Source organism: Cnephaeus nilssonii (assembly GCF_951640355.1).
Source record: "Cnephaeus nilssonii genome assembly, chromosome: 13".
Classification (NCBI taxonomy): Eukaryota; Metazoa; Chordata; class Mammalia; order Chiroptera; family Vespertilionidae; genus Cnephaeus; species Cnephaeus nilssonii.
Window position 1 is genome coordinate 17,789,368 of NC_137084.1, and position 19,785 is coordinate 17,809,152.

Genomic DNA, 19,785 nt, shown 5'->3' on the forward strand with positions numbered 1-19,785 from the left:
GCGCGGCTCTGCGTCCCTTCGGTCGTCTTGGGGCCCACAGCCGCCCTCCCCGCAGGCCCCGCGCGCAGGCCTCGGATGCGCACGCCGCCCTCCCGGTTTCTTTTCCTCCTAGGGTCCTCCCCGAGGGACTAGGCCGCAAGCCCCGAACTCGAGTTTCGGATGCCCCTCCTAGGGGCCGGGGCCCCTCGCGCACCCTCACCTTCTGAAGGCGAGTCTTCCGGGGCCGCGGCGGCAGTCACCGCGGTCGTCGTTGTCGTCGGCGCCGCCGGGGCCGGCTGGCTAGGCGTCGCCGCCGTCGAGTCCGGCTCGGTGTCGGGTTCCGGCTCCGGGTCCCGGCCTGGCGTGCTGCTCCGGGGACCCGGCGGAGAGAGCTGCAGGATAGGCCTTCGGCCGGGTACCACCCGGGACTTCTTCCCCATCGCGAGCCCAAGCGCGAGCGGCGAGCGTCAGGAAGCCGAGAAGGGCGGTCCTCGGCGCGGCGCTGCGTAATCAATATTCATGCCTCGCGACACCGCCTCTTGCGAGGATACGCTTTTAACGGCGGAGCGCGCGTTGCGCAAGCGCCTTGAGCCCAGTACATTCTTCTGGCTCCTCCCCCCAGGAGAGAGGGCGGGCTTTATTCACAGAGCTACGCTATTGGCTATTTTGGCCTATTGAAGGGTCCTATAGCCAATGGAAAAAGGAAAAATGACTGAGCGTCAAGCCAATTGTACGGAAGGGCCTGAGTTTAGAATTATTTCCCCAGCACCTCTGGCCCCACCCATGCGTCTTTGGCGGAGTCTTTTCTTTACCCTCCTGTCTTCCATGTTGTGCCTGTTTTCTGCCTACTGTTCGTTATCATTTGTCCTTTAGGAAGGCGGGCTGCTTTCCAGGCCTTTCCCCAAGTTTTTCTCTGATTATTGTGGCTGGCTTTGGGAATAGCATTGAACAGTAAATAGAGTAGTGGTCTTTTATGCTTTTATAAATTTTTTTCCTTAGGGCATAACAATGATGTAGTGTTGCTTATCAATTGGGGGGGTGGGGTGGGTGGATCACTAGAAATCATACATTCGAGGTAAAAGCTAAGTTGTTGCGGTGAGATACAGAGCTTTCCCAATCTGGCCACTGGTAGCCTTAACCTGCTTGATGTATCTTCCTTTGCACTCTCCTTTTCTAACCCCCGGCCCCCACCCCTTTCCTGGAGTCAGCCACTAGGAACATCACCTGTCTCACCTCATGGCGAATTTTTTTTTAAATTCCTCAAGACCCGTGCAGGCATTACCTCTGAACCTTCTATCTCAATGTTGAGCCCCTCCCCAGCACTTGGCGTTTATTTATACTGTTAATACTCATTTACCCCTTCTAAATTGAGCTTAAGAAGAAATCCAGCCGAAACTGGTTTGGCTCAGTGGATGGAGCGTTGGCCTGTGGACTCAAGGGTCCCAGGTTCGATTCAGGTCAGGGGCGTGTGCCTTGGTTGCGGACGCGTCCCCAGTGGGGGGTGTGCAAGAGGCAGCTGATCGATGTTTCTAACTCTCTATCCCTCTCTTCCTCTCTGTAAAAAATCAATAAAAAATATATATATATAAAAAAAAGAAGAAATCCAGTGGGATATATTTTTATACCCCTGGCTGCTCAGTTCTTACTAAGCATACTAATAATACCTAACATTTATCGAACACTTACAATATGTCAGGTACTATCTAAGCGCTTTACAAGTAGAATTGCATTTAATTCCCACAACCTTGTGGGGTAGATATCATTATGCCCTACTTATGGATGAACCCTCATATTGGTTGTTGAGGTCCCTGGAAAAGCTGGCCAGTGTCTTATGAACTGCTACCATGGCAACCACTGCTTTGATCAGCAATACAAAGGATAGGTTTCTTCAACAGTGCCGGTCTCAGGCTTCTTGTCCTCTAGAAATGGCAACAACTAGGTTTGATATTTTTCAGACTGTGGGCTATGATCCATTTGTCACACATGAAAACAGTAAAAGAGGATACATCTTTTGTGAAACCTTTGTTTTCTTGCTGTAGTTGGAAGCCACAGGTTTATAATGCTGGGGGGACAAGGGCTCTCCCAGTCACGAATTGCATTAAACACTTCATATTTATCATGACAAAAGTTATAATGAAAAAGAACCAAATACCACAATTATCTACCAATAACAATACCACAAGGAAATTTGTTATTTAAAATATATAATGTAAATATGGTGTTGATATTATAAAAAAGGTTTATGAAAAACTCAAGAAAGGTCAAAGGGCATACAAGCAAATATATACAGATTGTTTCCTTAAAAGATAATTTTAATATACAGAATAAAATGCAAGATCTTATTTTTCCCTTTCCACAAGTTTGTGGGCATGAATGCTTTTGAATCTGACCAGGAAAGTTTATATTTTGGCCCAATACATGATTAGACTAACTGTATGATCAAGTCCGGCTTGATTATTATAAATCATAGAAGTTAATAGAATTTACTTTGAAAATCTATTACTTTTATAGAGAATGGATTTCTAATTTTTTCTTAGCTAAGAGTTGATTCAACTTCAGCCTGAGAACCTGATTCAAAATAAGCTATCTTCTTTGACAGCTGGTCTTTGTTTAGGCTTAATCTAGGCAAATTATTTAATACTTTATTGAAGATCATACAAAAATTCCACAATAAATAATGAAAAGAGTACGTAAAATCATAGCCTCTGTTTGCAATACAGAAAATACATGTCAGTTCTGGACCAAAATAATCATTGAAATACAAAAAGTGAGAGGGAAGAATGAAAGGATTTGCAGTGTCTGCTTTTGGTGGTCAGCTACAACAAACCAACAACCATCACCCATTTGGAAAGTGAAGGTGGGTTTAATTTGCAGATAAAGAATGTCTCCGGTAGTTTAAAAAAATATAAACTCTAAAAAAGCTTGTGAATCATATACAAAAGCAGCTGTTTGAGACCAAAGATGAAACCGGAAATTGTGTGTTAGCACCGCCAGCAAGTGCAGGTCCTGTGACTCCTCTGTCCAACTCCCTTACGCAGAATGCAGACTTGACTGTTGTACACATCATTTACAGGTATAAAAATTAGCCTGGAGTACAGGGTTCCTGTAGGGTAAAGTCTTAAGCCCTAAGAGGCACCAAGCGGTTACAAAGGCTAAGCGACCATCTGGATCACAAGTTCCGACGATATAATAAATCCCGTGTTGCCTTATCAACTTTTTGTTGGTAGTCCTCCAATTTGTCAAGTATTTTCTGCGACAGCTATTGGAGAAAAGGAGGAAATCATTACAAAATATGTCAAGGACTATAAAAGACTGAGGCTGTCATTTTGACTTCACAAGCAGATTCCCGTAATGAAGATGTTAGCCACTCTGCTTCATTTAATCACTATCCAGTATAGGAATCTACTTTGGGACTCTACTGATGAAACCGGATTTCTGTTATACTAGTATATATAATACTCCAATCCTGTTTGCCTAATGATTTTCCAATTATGCAAATCACACCAAGATCTTCAATAAAAGCATTGCCAGCTCTCTTCCCAGAACCAGAGAGGCCACAAGTGATTTAACTAGTCATTTTATGAATGAACTAGAGCAGGCGTCCTCAAACTACGGCCTGTGGGTCACATGCGGGTGTTTTTGCCGTTTTGTTTTTTTACTTCAAAATAAGATATGTGCAGTGTGCATAGGAATTTGTTCATAGTTTTTTTAAACTATAGTCCGGCCCTCCAACGGTCTGAGGGACAGTGAACTGGCCCCCTGTTTAAAAAGTTTTGAGGACCCCTGGACTAGAGGCTCGCAGTCCAGGACCCGAAATTCGTGCAGCTCGGCCTGCAACCTCTCACAGTCCGGGAGCCCTCTGGGAAGTGGGCCTAAGCTGGCAGTCAGACATCCTTAGTGCTGCCGTGGTGGTGGGAGAGGCTCCCGCCACCACTGCTGTGCTCGCCAGCTGTGAGCCCAGTTCAGGGCTTCTGGCTGAGTGGTGTTCCTCCTGTGGGAATGCACGGACCACCAGGGGGCAGCTCCTCTGTTGAGCGTCTGTCCCCTGGTGGTCAGTGTGCATCACAGCGATCAGTCGTTCTGCCGTTTGGTCAATTTGCATATTAGCCTTTTATTATATAGGATTGAGGCAGCATGTTAGCGGAATACATGGCGCTGCCCTCTCCTTAACTCCTTGAGAACTGGAGAGCCAGCTGTCAGGTGTAACAGATAGTGCAGGGGCATAGAGAGGAAAGGACTGACTCACTGCAATGTTGTGACTGTTCGCACTGTTCTCTCCCAATACTTGGAGAAGCTGATCAATGGAAGAGTATGGGAGCCACACCATTGGAGCCGTCGCAGACAGGGGAAACTGAAAGAAAAAATATCTATAATTTAAAGAAAACCAAAAAGTGGACCATTTCTTCTGGTAGTTACTTTCATAGGCTTTGATAACATACAATGTTTTACTAATTTTTTTTTCCACAATAAGAAATTGCACGAGTGTGCATGTGCGTGCACACACACACACACACACACACACACACACAATTGGAACCCCACCTACCCCCATTCTCTTTTCAATGGGGAACTTGTCCTTTTCTCAATGAAATTAAATATATTTTTAAATTTATGTCATCTCTTATCTTAAAGGAGCCTTAAGGCTCCTAAGTTTATCCTATTAAGGATAAACATACTCAACAAAACTTCTCTAAAATTTCAAGGAATGATACTATTTCCAGTCTGAAATTTAGATTCCAATTATCTGGGAAAAAAAGGTTTGGAAAGAAAAGCTTAACTTTGAATGTTCGGAATACTTTCTTGCGAGTTTGGGAGCCTGGCTCTGCTATTAACTAGACTTGGATTTTAAACGTGGCTCTCCTATTTACCATCTGTGCAAACTTTGGCAACTTCAAGTTAATAACTGAGCCTGTTTCCTCATGGGTTAAAAAAAAAAAAAAGGGATTAAAACAATCCCTTATAGGCTGCTGTAAAGATTGAGAAAACATTAGAGACTCAGCATAGTCTTCACATACAAAATGCCATTTAGGTCTTATTTATCTCCCTCTTCCAAGTACTAACTAAAGCCACACTCCTTTGATGGAGAAAAATGAAAGTATTCCCATTTTATAAACAGGAAACAGAAGACTCTTAGAGTGCCAGTCCTTTTCTTTTCTTTTTTTTAAATACGTTTTATTGATTTTTTTACAGAGAGGAAGGGAGAGGGATAGAGAGTTAGAAACATCGATGAGAGAGAAACATCGATCAGCTGCCTCTTGCACACCCCCTAATGGGGATGTGCCCGCAACCAAGGTACATGCCCTTGACCGGAATCGAACCTGGGACCCTTGAGTCCGCAGGCCGACGCTCTATCCACTGAGCCAAACCAGTTTCGGCAGAGTGCCAGTCCTTAATCTTGGAGAAAACTAGTTGTAAAATTACTAACAATTAAGGTTAAATCTAATACTCTGTAGTCTAATTATTTCAGATCCTGATTTTACTTAGTATGATAACAGAATGAAATGAAATGTTATGTATACACTAGAGGCCCGGTGCACGACATTCGTGCACTGGCGGGGGGGGGGGGGGAGGGGTTCCTCAGCCCAGCCTACGCCCTCTCGCAGACCAGGACCCCTTGGGGGATGTCTGCTGGCTTAGGCCCGGCTCTCCGAAGGCCTAAGCCAGCAGGTGGACACCCCCAAGGAGTCCTTAACGTTGCCACAGAGGCAAGAGAGGCTCCCACCACTGCCACCACGCTTGCCAGCCATGAGCCTGGCTTCTGGCTGAGTGGTGCTCCCCCGTGGGAGTGCACTGACCCCCGGGGCAGCTCCTGCGTCAAGCAACTGCCCCCTGGTGGTCAGTGCGCGTCATAGCGACCAGTCATTTCACCATTTGGTCAATCTGAATATTAGCCTTTTATTATATAGAACTAGAGGCCGGGTGCATGAACTCGTGCACCAGTGGTGTCCCTCAGCCTGGCCTGTGGGATCGGGCTGAAACTGGCTCTCCGACATCCCCCGAGGGGTCCCAGATTGTGAGAGGGAACAGGCCAGGCCAAGGGACCCCACCAGTGCACAATCAGGGCCAGGGAGGGACGCGGAAGTTTGGCCAGCTGGGGAGGAACAGCAGGGCTCCAGGGCATGTCCGGCCCATCTTGCTCAGTCCTGATCAGCTGGACCCCAGCAGCAAGCTAACCTACTGGTCAGAGTGTCTGCCCCCTGGTAGTCAGTGCACGTCATAGCAACTGGTCAACTGGTTGACTGTCTGCCCCCTGATGGTCAGTGCACATCACAGCGAGTGGTTGAGCAGCCTTAGCATATCATTAGCATATTAGGCTTTGATTGAATGGCAGACCCGTCAACCAGACACTCAGCATATTAGACTTTTATTATATAGGATGCCTACCTCAATTCCAAAGTACTGGTGTCCTTTCCCCAGAACAGCATCCACATATTCTGAAACCAAATCCACAGCTTCTTCCAAAAGGTCATAATTTAAGTACAGACGGAGCAACTCAGCGGCATCAACCTTCTGTAAAGAGTCGGTGATTAAAAACATCTGCCTGTTTCTATCTTACTTAAGGCAATGATCAAAGGATGTTGAGTGTCTAATTCTCTGGCACTGATACTTCTCAATAAGAATAAAAGAGCACCTTGGTTTACTTATCTTGGTTTATTTATCTTGGGATAAGGTTTGGATTCCCAACAGCCTAGTTACCCTCTGGCACCTATTGAGGTCCTAGCTGTTAAGTGGCCTTTCTTTCCTGATTTGTGATGTAAGACACATTTTAGTTCTTTTCTACTTGTTTTCACAGTAGTAAACCTTCCCAGCAATGCTGAGTACTAAAGACAATATATTTACATTAATTCTCAGAAATAAACGAATGTCAAATGTAAAAGAAGTTAAAAGAATCATCAACTTTAAAAGCCTGAATTAAATTCATGTTTAACTTAGTGTGTGAGAAAAGTGAATACAGCCTCAGTTTGGAAGGGCTCCACTCTCATTAATTAGGCTTTCTGTATCCTGATTGGATCACAACCAACCTTTACCATCTAAGCTGCCTTCTCTACTTTCTGACTTAAAAAAAATGACTTTCCGGACTTTAAGCTTTACAATCCTCTTTCCCTATTCTTCCAAGGCATTTCAGATCTAATACTTCTCAAACTTAAGAGTGCATCAAATTAAATTAGGAGCTTGTTAAAATATAGATCCTGCTTCCTAGCTCCAAAAAAGTTGATTTTCTAAGTCTGAAATGGGATGGGGCCCAGGAATATATATTTTGAAGAAGCCCACTATCCAAATAATTCTGAAACAGGCTGTCCAAAAATTCAACTTTGACAAAAATCAAAGACTGCTGTAGTAATTTGAAACCACTCCACCCACTGCTGTTAATTTTTTGAATAGTGAATAGTAAATACTGTGTCATGCATATACTCACTGTGCTAAATATACTAGTACATTCATTGTTCAGTGAGCACACAAACAAGCATTAACTTAATCACTAACCTGAAGAACTTCATATGGAATAGAAATTAAACTGTTGTTGTTTTTTTTTAGCTAAGATTGAGAAGCTGCCCAAAGTATTAAGTCAGTGTATTTCCATAAATGATTACCCTTTATATTTTTCTTTTTACTTATCTCAGAAGTTATTCAGAATGATAAAGATCAGCTTCTTACTCTCTACAAGTGAAGATACCACTTACCTTATAACTGTTTATAAGCCAATTAGGCAGAGGCACTCCATGAGACAAAAGCTTGTTGATTACACAGTGGTGGTATAAGTTATTCTGGACTTTGTACCTTTCCAGGTATGTTGATAACAATCGCCATGCTTCATCTGTAGCACTTGATAAAAGAAAGACTAATGAGTTCCAGATTCTTAACAGATATTTATAGTACCATGTATTTACAAGGAAAAAAAATCTTTGGCCCTGTCTGGCTTGGCTCAGTGGATAGAGCGGTGGCCTGTGGACTGAAGGGTCCCAGTCCAATATGCAGAAGGCAACCAATCAATGATTCCCTCTCATCATTAATGTTTCTATTTCTTCCTCTCTAAAATCAACTAAAAAAAATCGCTGGAAGCTCACAACTGAATTAATAATATAGCTAACTGACACTTAATATTAGGGTCAACGTGACTTGGGGTAGTACTAGAAACTAGATGACTTGAAGTCTTATATTTCCTCTCCCACTAACCACATATTTGCTGGACTATACAATTCACTTAATTTCTTTGTTCCAAATTCCTAAAATAAGAGAAATGGCTTAGATTACTTTTTTCAAACCCGATCAACATTACAAATCGTGTATGGGCCGCGAGTTTGACATGCTTGATGTACAAGTTCTGATTTAGAAGGCTAGGGTGTTATCTCATAATCTGTATTTTACTTTTTTTTTTTTTTTTAAGAGAGAGAGGATGGGAGAGAATGAGAAATATCGATTGGTTGCTTCCTGTATGCACCCCGACCAGGGATCAAATCTGTAACCTGGGTCTGTGCCTGACCGGGAATTGAACAATATATTTTAATAGTGATTCTGGTGTGCTAATTTAGGGGCTAAGAGATGTCCAAACTATAAAATGCTACAATTCTAAAGTGCTATGCTGCATGATACAAATTGCAAATGCATTTCAAGGAAGGAAAGTTTTGAGAATTAGAGTTGTCAGAGAAGCACTCTGAGAAACGGAGACAGTCAGGCCGACACTAATTGGGTGTCCTGGGGAAGTACCTGGAGGGTGAGCCATCGCGGGGCGGAGGAATATTAGGGCTGTACCTGGACTCCTTTGTGGTGATGACTGAAGAGAGCTGATTGGCTGCTAGCCAGGCCCAGGCTTCTGCTTGTGCTGCCTCTCCTCCAAACTGCAATTTGATGCATCTGCAATGAAAATGGTTCCACACACAATAAACCAATTTGCTGAAAAGCACCACCTTACTTTGTTACTAAAACTAGAGATAAGCCGAAACCGGTTTAGCTCAGTGGATAGAGTGTCGACCTGCGATCTGAGGGGTCCCAGGTTCGATTCCGGTCAAGGGCATGTACCTTGGTTGCGGGCACATCCCCAGTAGGGGGTGTGCAGGAGGCAGCTGATGGATGTTTCTCTCTCATCGATGTTTCTAGCTTTCTCTCCCTCTCCCTTCCTCTCTGTAAAAAATCAATAAAATATATTAAAAAACAAACAAAAACTAGAGATAAGATGACAATTTTAGTCTGAATTCACTACTGGGGTATTAGCTCTTCTCCCTCCTCATAACCAAAAACTGAATGACGCACAATGCCATCAATAAATTTTAAGAGATTATTTACTTTCAAGAGAAAAATTAATGTTGAAAAATTCTGGAAGTTGATATTTCCAATTCACAAAGTACTTGACCAGTATCTAGGTATAAGGTAACTTTAATAAGGAGTACTTTTTAAGAATGCTTCCAGGGACCAGTAGATGTCCTGAAGGACTGAAAAGAGCATACCTTGGCTAAAATGGACACAACCATTCTTTTTTTGGTGCCCTTCACCAGAATCGAACCTGGGACCCTTCAGTCCGCAGGCCGATGCTCTGTCCACTGAGCCAAACCACTAGGGCGACACCACTATTCTTAATCCAGGTTATCTACTGTCCTGTAGGAAAGAGGTCCAGGAATGTCAGATCTTCTCAAGAGAAGCTATAAATTAATTAATTTAAAAAAAATCACAATTGACTAAAAGAAAATAAACAACCTTTGTGTGAACTAAACAAAAACACTGGCTTATAGGATACTGGCTTGTGTGACCCCTGCTTCACACTAAGCAACAGCACTTTTGCATTAGGAAAATTAAAACCAGGAAAAGACAGTGTCATACATACTTGAAAGCAAGGCCCTCGAAGACTGGCGTTAAGGGAAGCTTAAATGTCTGACAAAGTGATATGGCAGTGTCGAAAAGGCCAGCTTGAACCAAGAGAGTGACCATCTCCTCTGCTGATGAGCTTCCTATGGAAATGAAAAAGCACCATTAGTGCAACCAGAGGCATATGCAAATGAGCCCCAAACTGTTGACAAGTATGCCAGAATAACAACGAAAAGCTTTATAGCCATCTAGCATGCCAGGTACACTACCTGGCCCTCAAATGTGCTGGTACCGACAGACTAACGCATCCTACCTGCAACAGCAACTGCTGACGGCTCATGCTGAGCCAGCGCGAGGCGCACTCGAGCCAAGGAGCACTCTTTCTCTAGGTCTTCCAGGTCCAGGATATCAATTTGCCGATTCGCTATCAGCCGAAGACAAACAATTTCAATTCTCAAAGTACAAAGGAAGTGCCTATGAGACTAACCCAACCTGTCAATTTCCACTAAATATCAAGTAACTTTCCATTTAATTTCCAAAGGGAGAAAACGGGAGGCTCCATAAAGGCTAACTTAAAAAATAAAGCAATAGTTGAGTCAAATCAAAGCAGTACTGCAGTGAGGAGGTGTGTACAAGGTATTCTACATATAGTAATTCCATTTAAACCTTGTAACTGTAAAATACTATCTCTATCAGTAAGAAAGGAACATGCCCAAAATGAGAGGCAGAATTGAAACCAGGTGTCCCACTCTAGAGCCCAGGCTCTCTGAGCAAGGTATCATGCATGCCTCCATGATAGTATAAAGGAGCCTGATAAAACAAAAGCTTGCTATGAAGCTTATTTAAATACAAGCAACAAAACATACTTTCAAAGCATTTTCATTTCTCATACAGCCATACCAAGTTTTGAAAGGGCCACCAACCAACCAACTTTTAGCAGATTAAAATAACATGATGTTTCTCTCTCTCTGTTTCTCCCTCTCCATTCCACTCTAAAAATCAATGGTAAAATATCCTCAGGTGAGGATTAACAACAAAAATATAAAATAATAAAAATACAATAAAAAGGAACTTTACAATATTTTTACACTATAACTACTAGACATATGTAATATGTAGTATATTACAATATAACTATATATACTGCAGAAGTATATTAAAACATATATCAATCTAATATCACTACTATAACACAACAATATAATTAATTACTGTCCAGCAAAGTATCAGTGAGACCCCTGACTCACTTGGAGCAGCAGTGCACTCTCCATCATGATTCCTCTTAGGGGATGCACCAGGGCGATCATACTGAAAAGACAAATTTATTTAACTGGAAAATTACTATTTTAATTTGAATCCAGAATTTTCCTGCTTAAATTCTCTCAACATAAATTATTCAACCAGCACAGCTCCTCTTTTAAAGGTACTGTAACTATCAGACAAAGAAATGGAGTGTTTGCCAGGTTGGCTTACTTAGCTCTAACATGTAATTGGACTGGTTACAAGGACATGGATTTGATTTCCGTATAAGCCACTTGACTTTCCATGGTTGCAGTTATATTCTCCATGTAGAACTCTGGGGAACAGCCTACTAAATGTAGGAACTATACAATAGAAGTAGCTGGGTATATATGACATTAGCATGACAGAAAAAAGTCAAAGTATACATCAACATCCTTTAAAACAGTAATTGTAGATTGAATGAATAAAAACAAATGAAATATTTATTGAGCACTTTTTGCAGGCCAGGCACTGTCACAGTTCTAATACCCTAACAATTCTATAATGTAGACATAACCATTATCATGATCTCTACTGTATTGGTGGGGGGCGTGGCCTGCGGGGATCAGCCTGCTGTGGGAGCACTGCTCATCACGGTCAGCCGAGTGGTGCTCCCACTGTGTGAGTGCACTGACCACCAGGGGGCAGCTCCTGCACTGAGCGTCTGCCCACTGGTGGTCAGTGCGCATCATAGCGACTGGTTGACTAGTAGTTTTGGTAGTTCCGTTAGGCGCTGGGCTTTTATATATATAGATTTTATGCAAGAGGATAAGTGGACAGCGTAAGATTAATTTGCCTTTAGTTAGTCAGGTCTAACTCCAAAAGTGCTCTGCAATACTTCTTCCTGATGATTCTGAACTTGGGAACTGAAGGTGTAGTAATATAGAACAACTGAATTGCTGCAAAAATAGATTAAGGTCACAAATATCCTAGAAGAAATTTTAAATGAGATCATAGTTCTGAAAGGACCAGGTAAGTGAAAATGAATTCCAGGATGAAGAGTTTTCATACCACTGCACCAGAAGCTGGTTGCACAATCCATGCGTATTCTGGACGAATAAGTCGTAAACAATTAATTGCAGCCAAATAACAGTTGCCTTGCTTCTCAAGTCCCCGGAGAGTTCGAACCTCTCTGCCAAGACGCATTCCGTACTCAAACATCACTGTGCCAGCTACGAGGCAATAACAAATTAGACATTAGAATTTCAAAAGTGTCTCTTTAGAGATACAGAGAGAAATTGCTTTACCTATCAAATATTAAAATTTAAAACAAAATTGAGTTTAACTTAAAACAGTGTGGCAGTTCCTAAAAAAATTAAGACTATAATTACCTTATGATCCAGCCAATTCCACTTTTGGGTACATACTCCCCCAAATTGAAAGAAGGGTCTTGGAAGAGATATTGTACACCTTGTTCATAGCAGCAGTATGAACATAGACAAAGATGGAAGCAATCAAAGTGTCCATTGAGGAATAAATAAAATGTGATATATGCATATAATGAAATATTATTCAGTCTTAAAAAAGAATGAAATCTGACATGCTACCCCATGGATGAACCTTGTAGACATTATATACACTAAGTGAAATAAGCCTGTCACAAAAAGAAAAATACTGTATGAGCCCGGCCAGTGTGGTTCAGTGGTCAAGCATCAACCTATGAACCAGAAGATCATGGTTTGATTCTTGGTCAGGGTACATGCCTGGGTTGCAGGCTTGATGCCCAGTGTGGGGTGTGCAGGAAGCAGCTGATAAATGATTCTATTTCTAAAATCAATTGGAAAAAAAAAAGTATGATCCCAGTGGCAAATGTACAGAAACAGAAAGTAGAATAGTGGTAGTTACCAAGGGGGAGAGGGCAATGGGGAGTTGTTTAATGGATAGAGTTTCAGTTTTGCAAGATGAAAGACGTTTGGGGGATTGGTTGCACAACAATGTGAATGTATGTAACACTACTGAGCTTACAGTTTAAAATGGTAAATGGTATTTTAACACAATAAAAAATTATTTATTAATGCTAATTAACTCTTATTTAGAAAAGTAGCATGTTAGTTATTTCAAGTAATAAATTACAACTTATGTTTTAACACGATTAAAATATCAATGGGAAGTTGTTTAATGAGTATAGAGTTTTTGTTTTGCAAGATAAAAAGAGTTTTGGAGATTGGTTATACAGTAATGTGAATGTACTTAATACCATGAGTAGTTAAAAATGGTTAAGGCACTAAATTTTATGTTACGTGTACTTTACCACAATTGCCACCCCCCCCCATCATGTAAAATGTTATTTTTTACTTTTAGATACTACATTCCCAGACAAGACAGAAGACTAGCTTAGAGAGCTAGTCTCAGCCAAATTGTCACCTCTCTCAACCCAGGGTTCTGAGATCAAGAAGTGTTTGGATGGTCTGTTTAAGACATACTCTTATTTTTTTTAAATAATACTTTAGAAGGTTGAAGAAGATATTGACTATTTTCCTGAGAGCATGCGACTCTAGTAACCAAATAACATTCAGTTTTTGAATGAAACTATTTTTCATTCCAACAAATATTTTTGAGTGCCTGCAATATGTGAGATATTTTGATAGAACAACAGATGTTCAGGTCTTGCTCCAGAAAGACCCGAATATTTATCCAGTTAAACTGGTCTTAATCAGACTGATGTAAGGGATGTTGCTATAATGAAAGCAAACAATGGGAGATCTTTAACCATTATTTCCCTTTCTGTATGATTCAAGAAAATAAAGAATATGCAAACATGTTTTGCCATTAGGAATATTAAAAACACGTCTACAAATTACTTCCATTCATTCTTTCCAATGAAAATCAGCAAAAAACCTAATGAAAAATTCTGAGTGAAAATGGTATAAAAATGTTAGATGTTCAAAAGGGGAACCATCATAAAGCTTATCTCATTTTAGATGTTCTGGTAAAGACTTCATCAGTCATCATACAAACATATATTAAGATATAGTCTACAACAATGACTGATGTAAACTCTTCAAAACATCAATGTCATCCGCCCTGACCGGTTTGGCTCAGTGGACAGAGCGTCGGCCTGAGGACTGAAAGGTCCCAGGTTCGATTCCGGTCAAGGGCATGTACCTTGGTTGCGGGCACATCCCCAGTGGGAGGTGTGCAGGAGGCAGCTGATCGATGTTTCTCTCTCATCGATGTTTCTAACTCTCCATCCCTCTCCCTTCCTCTCTGTAAAAAATCAATAAAATATATTTAAAAACACACACACACACACACACACACACACACACACACACACAACATCAATGTCATCCAAGGCAAAGTAAGGTTAAAAAAAGTGCTTCAGATTAAAGGAGACTGAAGAGGTACGACAGTGCAATACAATATGTGGTCCTAGGTTGGGGGTGAGGACAGCTACAGAATGGAAGGAGTGTGTTATTCAAGAAAATCAGTGAAAACTGGCACAATTAAATATGAGCAGCACATCAGATGATAATACCACATTTAGATTTAATTCACAAAATTAAGTTTTATATTTCCTTAATTCAATAATAGTATTGAGGTTATGTAAGAAAATAAAATGTGATATATGCATATAATGAAATATTATTCAGTCTTAAAAAAGAATGAAATCTGACATGCTACCCCATGGATGAACCTTGTAGACACATTTAGATTTAATACCTTGTAGACACATCTTAGGAGATGCACCTGAAGTATTCATTCACTGAGTCATGATGTCTATAACTTAACTCTCAAAAGGATCAGCAAAAATAAATAAGGAAAGAGAGAAGGCCCATGCAAAATGACACAGGAACTCAAAACCAGCCACAAGAATTCAAGGTGCCTTTAAGGAAAATTTTGTCTAAAATTAGAAGATTCACATAGAAGGTCATCTTATTGGAAATGCCTCAGGATTGGAGGCATTTAAGGCTAACAGGTAATCCTCAAGAAGGTGAAGCTAATTTTGTCCTTAAGCATAATTTCCCCAAATGCTCGTAGAGAACACTTATCCAATATTAAAAATAAGGTAAAAATTACATAAGTCAAACATAATATATTTATAAATGTGATTAAACTGATAAGGTTGCCTCCAAAGAAGACTGCCTGCTTCAAGTGCTTACCCTTTCGGTAATTGTGGCGATAGATGTGAAAGGCATAGAGAAGCTCATAGTAATTATGAGTCATGAGGTCCACAGCTCTGGCACGTGATTCAATTATTCCCACAACCTAAGGAAGGGGAAGCAATCAGACATCAAAGTGAGTAGTCATCATGACAGCCAATACAGTTGTCATCAGTCATCAGTGGGTACATAAATACCTCGTTATGCAGATTCACATAGGGAAACTCTACAAGATCCTGTAGCTGTGAGCGTTCACAAAGAACCACCACCAGCTGCCGTAAACAATCTAACTGCCTAGAAGGAAAGAAAGGCAGACACGGGTAAACTGTCTTCGTGGGTTAAATAGGTTTGGTAAACCACCTTCTTAAAAAAGAGCAAGACTGATACCTGCTGGAATCGGGAATTTGGGTTAAGGCTTCATATGCTTGGCTATTGTGACCCAAATCCAAATGATGTTTGAAAATGCATGTCCTTAAAGTAGCCTAAATATCAAATACAGGGGGAAAAAAGAGTATTAGAAATCAAAACATCACATTCATGACAAATCTCAAGAGAAATAACTAGACTATAGTTAGTTCTTACCTGACTCTTCCAGTCATCACCTGCTTCAGTTACTGCTGATGTAGCCAACTGAATAACGAGTTCAGGCAAACCAACAACGTCTAGTAGGCGCAAAACCTAAGGAGGAATAGAAGAAACTTGTATTAAAGTTAATATGCATTTCAAATTGAAATATGACTTTAAATCCATTAGATAACTGGGTAATATAAAGATTAAATCAAAGGTGCTGAGAAAATGAGGATTATTTGGTCAATATTTGAGATTTTCCTTTAGATTCTTCTGTTAAATAATAGGCTTGCTGTAGAACTTTCTATTGGTCTTTTTTGTTCACAGCTCTATCCTCAGTGTTTAGTATATAGTAGTCTCTCAGTAAGTATTTGCCGAATGAAGGAACAAATATAATTTCATTACTAACTTCTCATACTAACTGTTTGGGTCATAGATAAATTTAAAGACTAGTAAATAAATTAACACGATGGCCTTATAAAAAAACAGAAGAGCCCTGGCCAGTGTTGTTTAGTTGGTTGGGCATTGTCCCATGCACCGAGAGGTCGCTGGTTCAATTCCTGGTTAGAGCACATGCCTGGGGTGCAGGCTACATCCCCAGTAGGGGTGTGCAGGAGGCAGCCGATCGATGTTTCTCTCTTCCTCTCCTTCCCTCTAAAATAACTAAAAACACATTAAGAAAATAGATAATAACACACAGGTTATCATGCACAGTTAAATGTTATAAAGAAAAATAAAGCAGGGCCAGGAGACTCCCCTCGGTGCCTCTGTCTGCACGTGTGCATATAAGGGAGAGGGAGCAAGCGCACAGGACCGCAAGGGTTATTCCACATAGACAGGCAGGGAGGTGACACATGAGCAGACACCTGAATGCAATGAGGGCATGAGAAAGTTGACTACCTTGGTGGAAAGCATGTCAGGCTAAGGCAATAGCAAGCAGAAAAGTTCTGAAAGGAACAGAGTACATGCTCAGCTTGCATGAACAGTAAGAAGGCCACTATCATTACAGCTGAGTGACCAGAGGAAAGTGGTAGGAAAAAACTCAGGGGCCAAATCATAAACAAAAGTTAAATATAGCACTGCAAGTTAATTCTTTGAGTTATCAGCCAAACGAATGTTAAATAATAAAGATTCTAATGATGACTGGGCTAATAAAATGATGTAATTTAAGTTAAAAACATTTATCAAATTTAATTTAAAATGTTTCTTCAATTTCTCTCAGCAAACTCAACAATACCAAGGTAATATATTTCAAATAAATTTCTACACAGGGTAGTAAAAAAAAAGTCAAACCATGACATAAGATACCTTATCATAATACTGTAGCCTGGGATTGGAAACAATCTCCCCATCCTCCGACCGGATCAAGCGATCCAAGAATTCCTCTTTGCCCACTTCAGATGCTGCCTGACAGAAACATTCCAGAGCCTGGAGAAAGAATACAAAGTGACTTATAATGGGTTGTTCCAATTCTAGGTACTCATTTGCTAAACAAAGCCAAAAAAGAAACAAAATTATTTAAGGCTACTAACTACATTCATAATTTCTGCCATTCTAAACTCTATCTGATGAATTATTTAATACCTTTTATCTCACTCTTTTACTGAAATGCTATTAAAAAGTAAACTTTAAGTAAGATAACTGATATATAATAAAGCAACTGTAGCAACATGTTAACATTTGCAGAATTTGAGTGGTAAGTATATGACTGTTTATTATAAGTCTTTAAACTTTTTTATATGTTTGAAAATTTAGATAGTACGATGTCAGGGGGAAAAAATAGAAATGTAAACTACCATACTGGGAAAAGCAGCTGGATTAAAAAAAAATAATAATGCAAACAATGTAATTGAGAAATACACTTTATTTATCAAAATGCATCCCTAAAAACACCTGTATGGGCAGGAGGGTTGCACTGTTTTCTTATTCATATTTTCTTGCGTCCTAACTAATCTGCAAAGTACCTGAGGCTGAACATCCTCCACAGGTATATCATGCCCCTCACTGGCACCTTATCTAGAGCACTCTATGCCTCCCACTTCCTCCAAACTAGTTAGATGGAAACTAAGTGTCCTCCTTGCACTAAAGCTTGTTCATCACTTAAATGCAATTTTACCTTCTGTCCCTCTCCTGTAACCAGGTAACACCTTCCCAGCATAAATCGACAGGAACCAACATTGACTTGACACCAGGGATGTAGCAGATGAATATAATCCTTAAAGGCATAAAAGGTGCTTTCTGATTAAGAAAATAAATACTCATTTCCAAGTTCTTCACAGAGCGAGAGAAGATGCGGTCAATCAACACATATATTTCATGGTATCTCTGGAGAGTAGAACCTAATTCTGTAAACCGATTCTTAGGTTAGGCTATTAGATACTTTAAGAAAGCAAACAGAACTCCAATAACATAAACACACACATCTTCATAAATCTTAGCGATTTTCCAACTTTTGGTATTTACTGGTTCAATGACTAGATCCCAGTAAAGGATTTATTGAAGAGAATGGTATGTTTGTTTTACCTAATACAGAGAATTAAAAAAAAAAGGATTCTAGAAAAAATTATGTTAAGAATGATACTGTCAAACAGGCAAGAAGAGAAAATCTGGAGTATGTTTTGGTGCAGTGGAGTATAAATTATTATGGTTCTTATTATCAGCCCAATTAAAATGCAGGTAACATTTACAAAGAAAAATGTTCCAGAAATCCCATTCTTTACAAAGATAATTAAATCTGAAATATTCAATAGTACTCACTTGCAATTGTACATACTGACAATTTCCCATCAAACATTCTAGAAAGAGGCAACTGGGATTGCTAGGCCATCTAGTTATTGGTTAAGGAGATTTTTTTCTTTTTTGGGCAAACTTAAACATACACACTGTGGGCAATCAGACTCCATAAAATGGCTTAATTTAAAAAAAAGAAGGTAAAGAGAGGTTGGCAGAGCACATGTTCTTTCCACATAAACATATAACTTTAATATTAGACAAATGTAATGAAAAGTTTATATACAAAGGTCACCAAACTCAATTAACTATGGGCTAAAGGACGTATTTCAACCTTGTGTGATCATTTCTAACTCTAGCTGATAAATTACACAAGCACCTAATATAGTGCCTGGTATATAGAACCATTCAATAAATATCTCATAAATGAATGTATAATGCTTTAAAAGAGATCTAGGTATGAAATTTGTTCATACCAATAAAATCTGGCTTAACTCCTGAGCAAAAAGCAAACCAAAATAAAATAAAAATTGGGATCATATCTGAAAGTAGGTATTATCATCTCTTGTTGGGGGAATAAGCATCCAATCTCATTAAAAATCTTCATTACAGCTCCAACCAGGTGGTTCAGTTAGTTGGAGCATCATCCCATACAACAAAATGGTTTAGGGTTTGATTCCTAGTCAGGACACTTACCTAGGATATGGATATGATCTGCAGACCAGGTGTGTTACAGGAGGCAATTGATCAATTATTTGTCTCTCACATCAATGTTGCTCTCTCTCTCTCTCTCTTCCCCTCCTTGCCCGCCCTCGTCTCGAATCAATAAAAATATATCCTCAGGCAAGGATTAAAAATATGTATTTACATATAAATAAAATCTTCATTTACACAGACAGAATAAGAGCACTAGACTATTGAGACAGAAGAAACTTTTCAACTGATATATCTCTATATATAAAAGCCCAGTGACTTTTATGGCAGAACCACCAGAACGACCAGTTGCTATGATGTGCACTGACCACCAGGGGGCAGATGCTCAATGCAGGAGCTGTCCCCAGGTGGTCAGTGTGCTCTCACAGTGGGAGCGCCGCTCAGTCAGAAGCCGGGCTCACGGCTGGCGGATGGCAAGTGCAGTGGTGGTGGCGGGAGCCTCTCCCGCCTTCACAACAGCACTAAGGAACTGCGAGCCAAGCGCTAAGGAGGGGGAACAGGCGGGTGGTTAGGAGTGAGCAGGCGGGCAGTTAGGAGTGAGGGGTGCTAGACTGCAAGAGGGCGCAGGCCAGGCTGAGGGACAATCCCCTCCTCTGCATGAATTTCGTGCATC

At 40.5% G+C, this 19,785-nt stretch overlaps 2 protein-coding genes across 5 annotated transcripts in view; both read right to left on the minus strand.

Annotated features, from left to right (window-relative positions):
• Positions 1-516, minus strand: part of FNBP4 (formin binding protein 4) — a 33,333-nt gene extending 32,817 nt beyond the window's left edge. For 2 of the 3 annotated variants that reach the window (XR_013814413.1, XM_079788695.1), the window contains exon 1: positions 200-516. Coding sequence is in view for 2 of the 3 variants with exons in the window: in XM_079788695.1 (XP_079644821.1) it covers positions 200-419 (220 nt within the window). In the remaining variant the exon portion in view is untranslated. The remainder of the gene's footprint in view (positions 1-199) is intronic. The other variant, XM_079788694.1, reaches the window with a different exon arrangement.
• A 1,536-nt stretch (positions 517-2,052) lies between these two features.
• The window catches only part of NUP160 (nucleoporin 160), a 40,583-nt gene continuing 22,850 nt past the window's right edge, over positions 2,053-19,785 (minus strand). Inside the window, exons 21-36 of one of the 2 annotated variants that reach the window (XM_079786920.1) lie at positions 18,486-18,555; positions 17,845-17,943; positions 17,037-17,156; positions 15,744-15,839; positions 15,549-15,643; positions 15,359-15,455; positions 15,162-15,267; positions 12,070-12,230; positions 11,025-11,085; positions 10,091-10,201; positions 9,797-9,920; positions 8,731-8,832; positions 7,662-7,803; positions 6,364-6,489; positions 4,226-4,330; positions 2,053-3,238 (exon numbers count right to left, since the gene is read on the minus strand). In XM_079786920.1, the coding sequence (XP_079643046.1) occupies positions 3,149-3,238; positions 4,226-4,330; positions 6,364-6,489; positions 7,662-7,803; positions 8,731-8,832; positions 9,797-9,920; positions 10,091-10,201; positions 11,025-11,085; positions 12,070-12,230; positions 15,162-15,267; positions 15,359-15,455; positions 15,549-15,643; positions 15,744-15,839; positions 17,037-17,156; positions 17,845-17,943; positions 18,486-18,555 (1,705 nt within the window). In that variant the 3' untranslated portion in view covers positions 2,053-3,148. Of the gene's footprint in view, positions 3,239-3,353; positions 4,331-6,363; positions 6,490-7,661; positions 7,804-8,730; positions 8,833-9,796; positions 9,921-10,090; positions 10,202-11,024; positions 11,086-12,069; positions 12,231-15,161; positions 15,268-15,358; positions 15,456-15,548; positions 15,644-15,743; positions 15,840-17,036; positions 17,157-17,844; positions 17,944-18,485; positions 18,556-19,785 lie in introns of those variants that run through there. The other variant, XM_079786919.1, reaches the window with a different exon arrangement.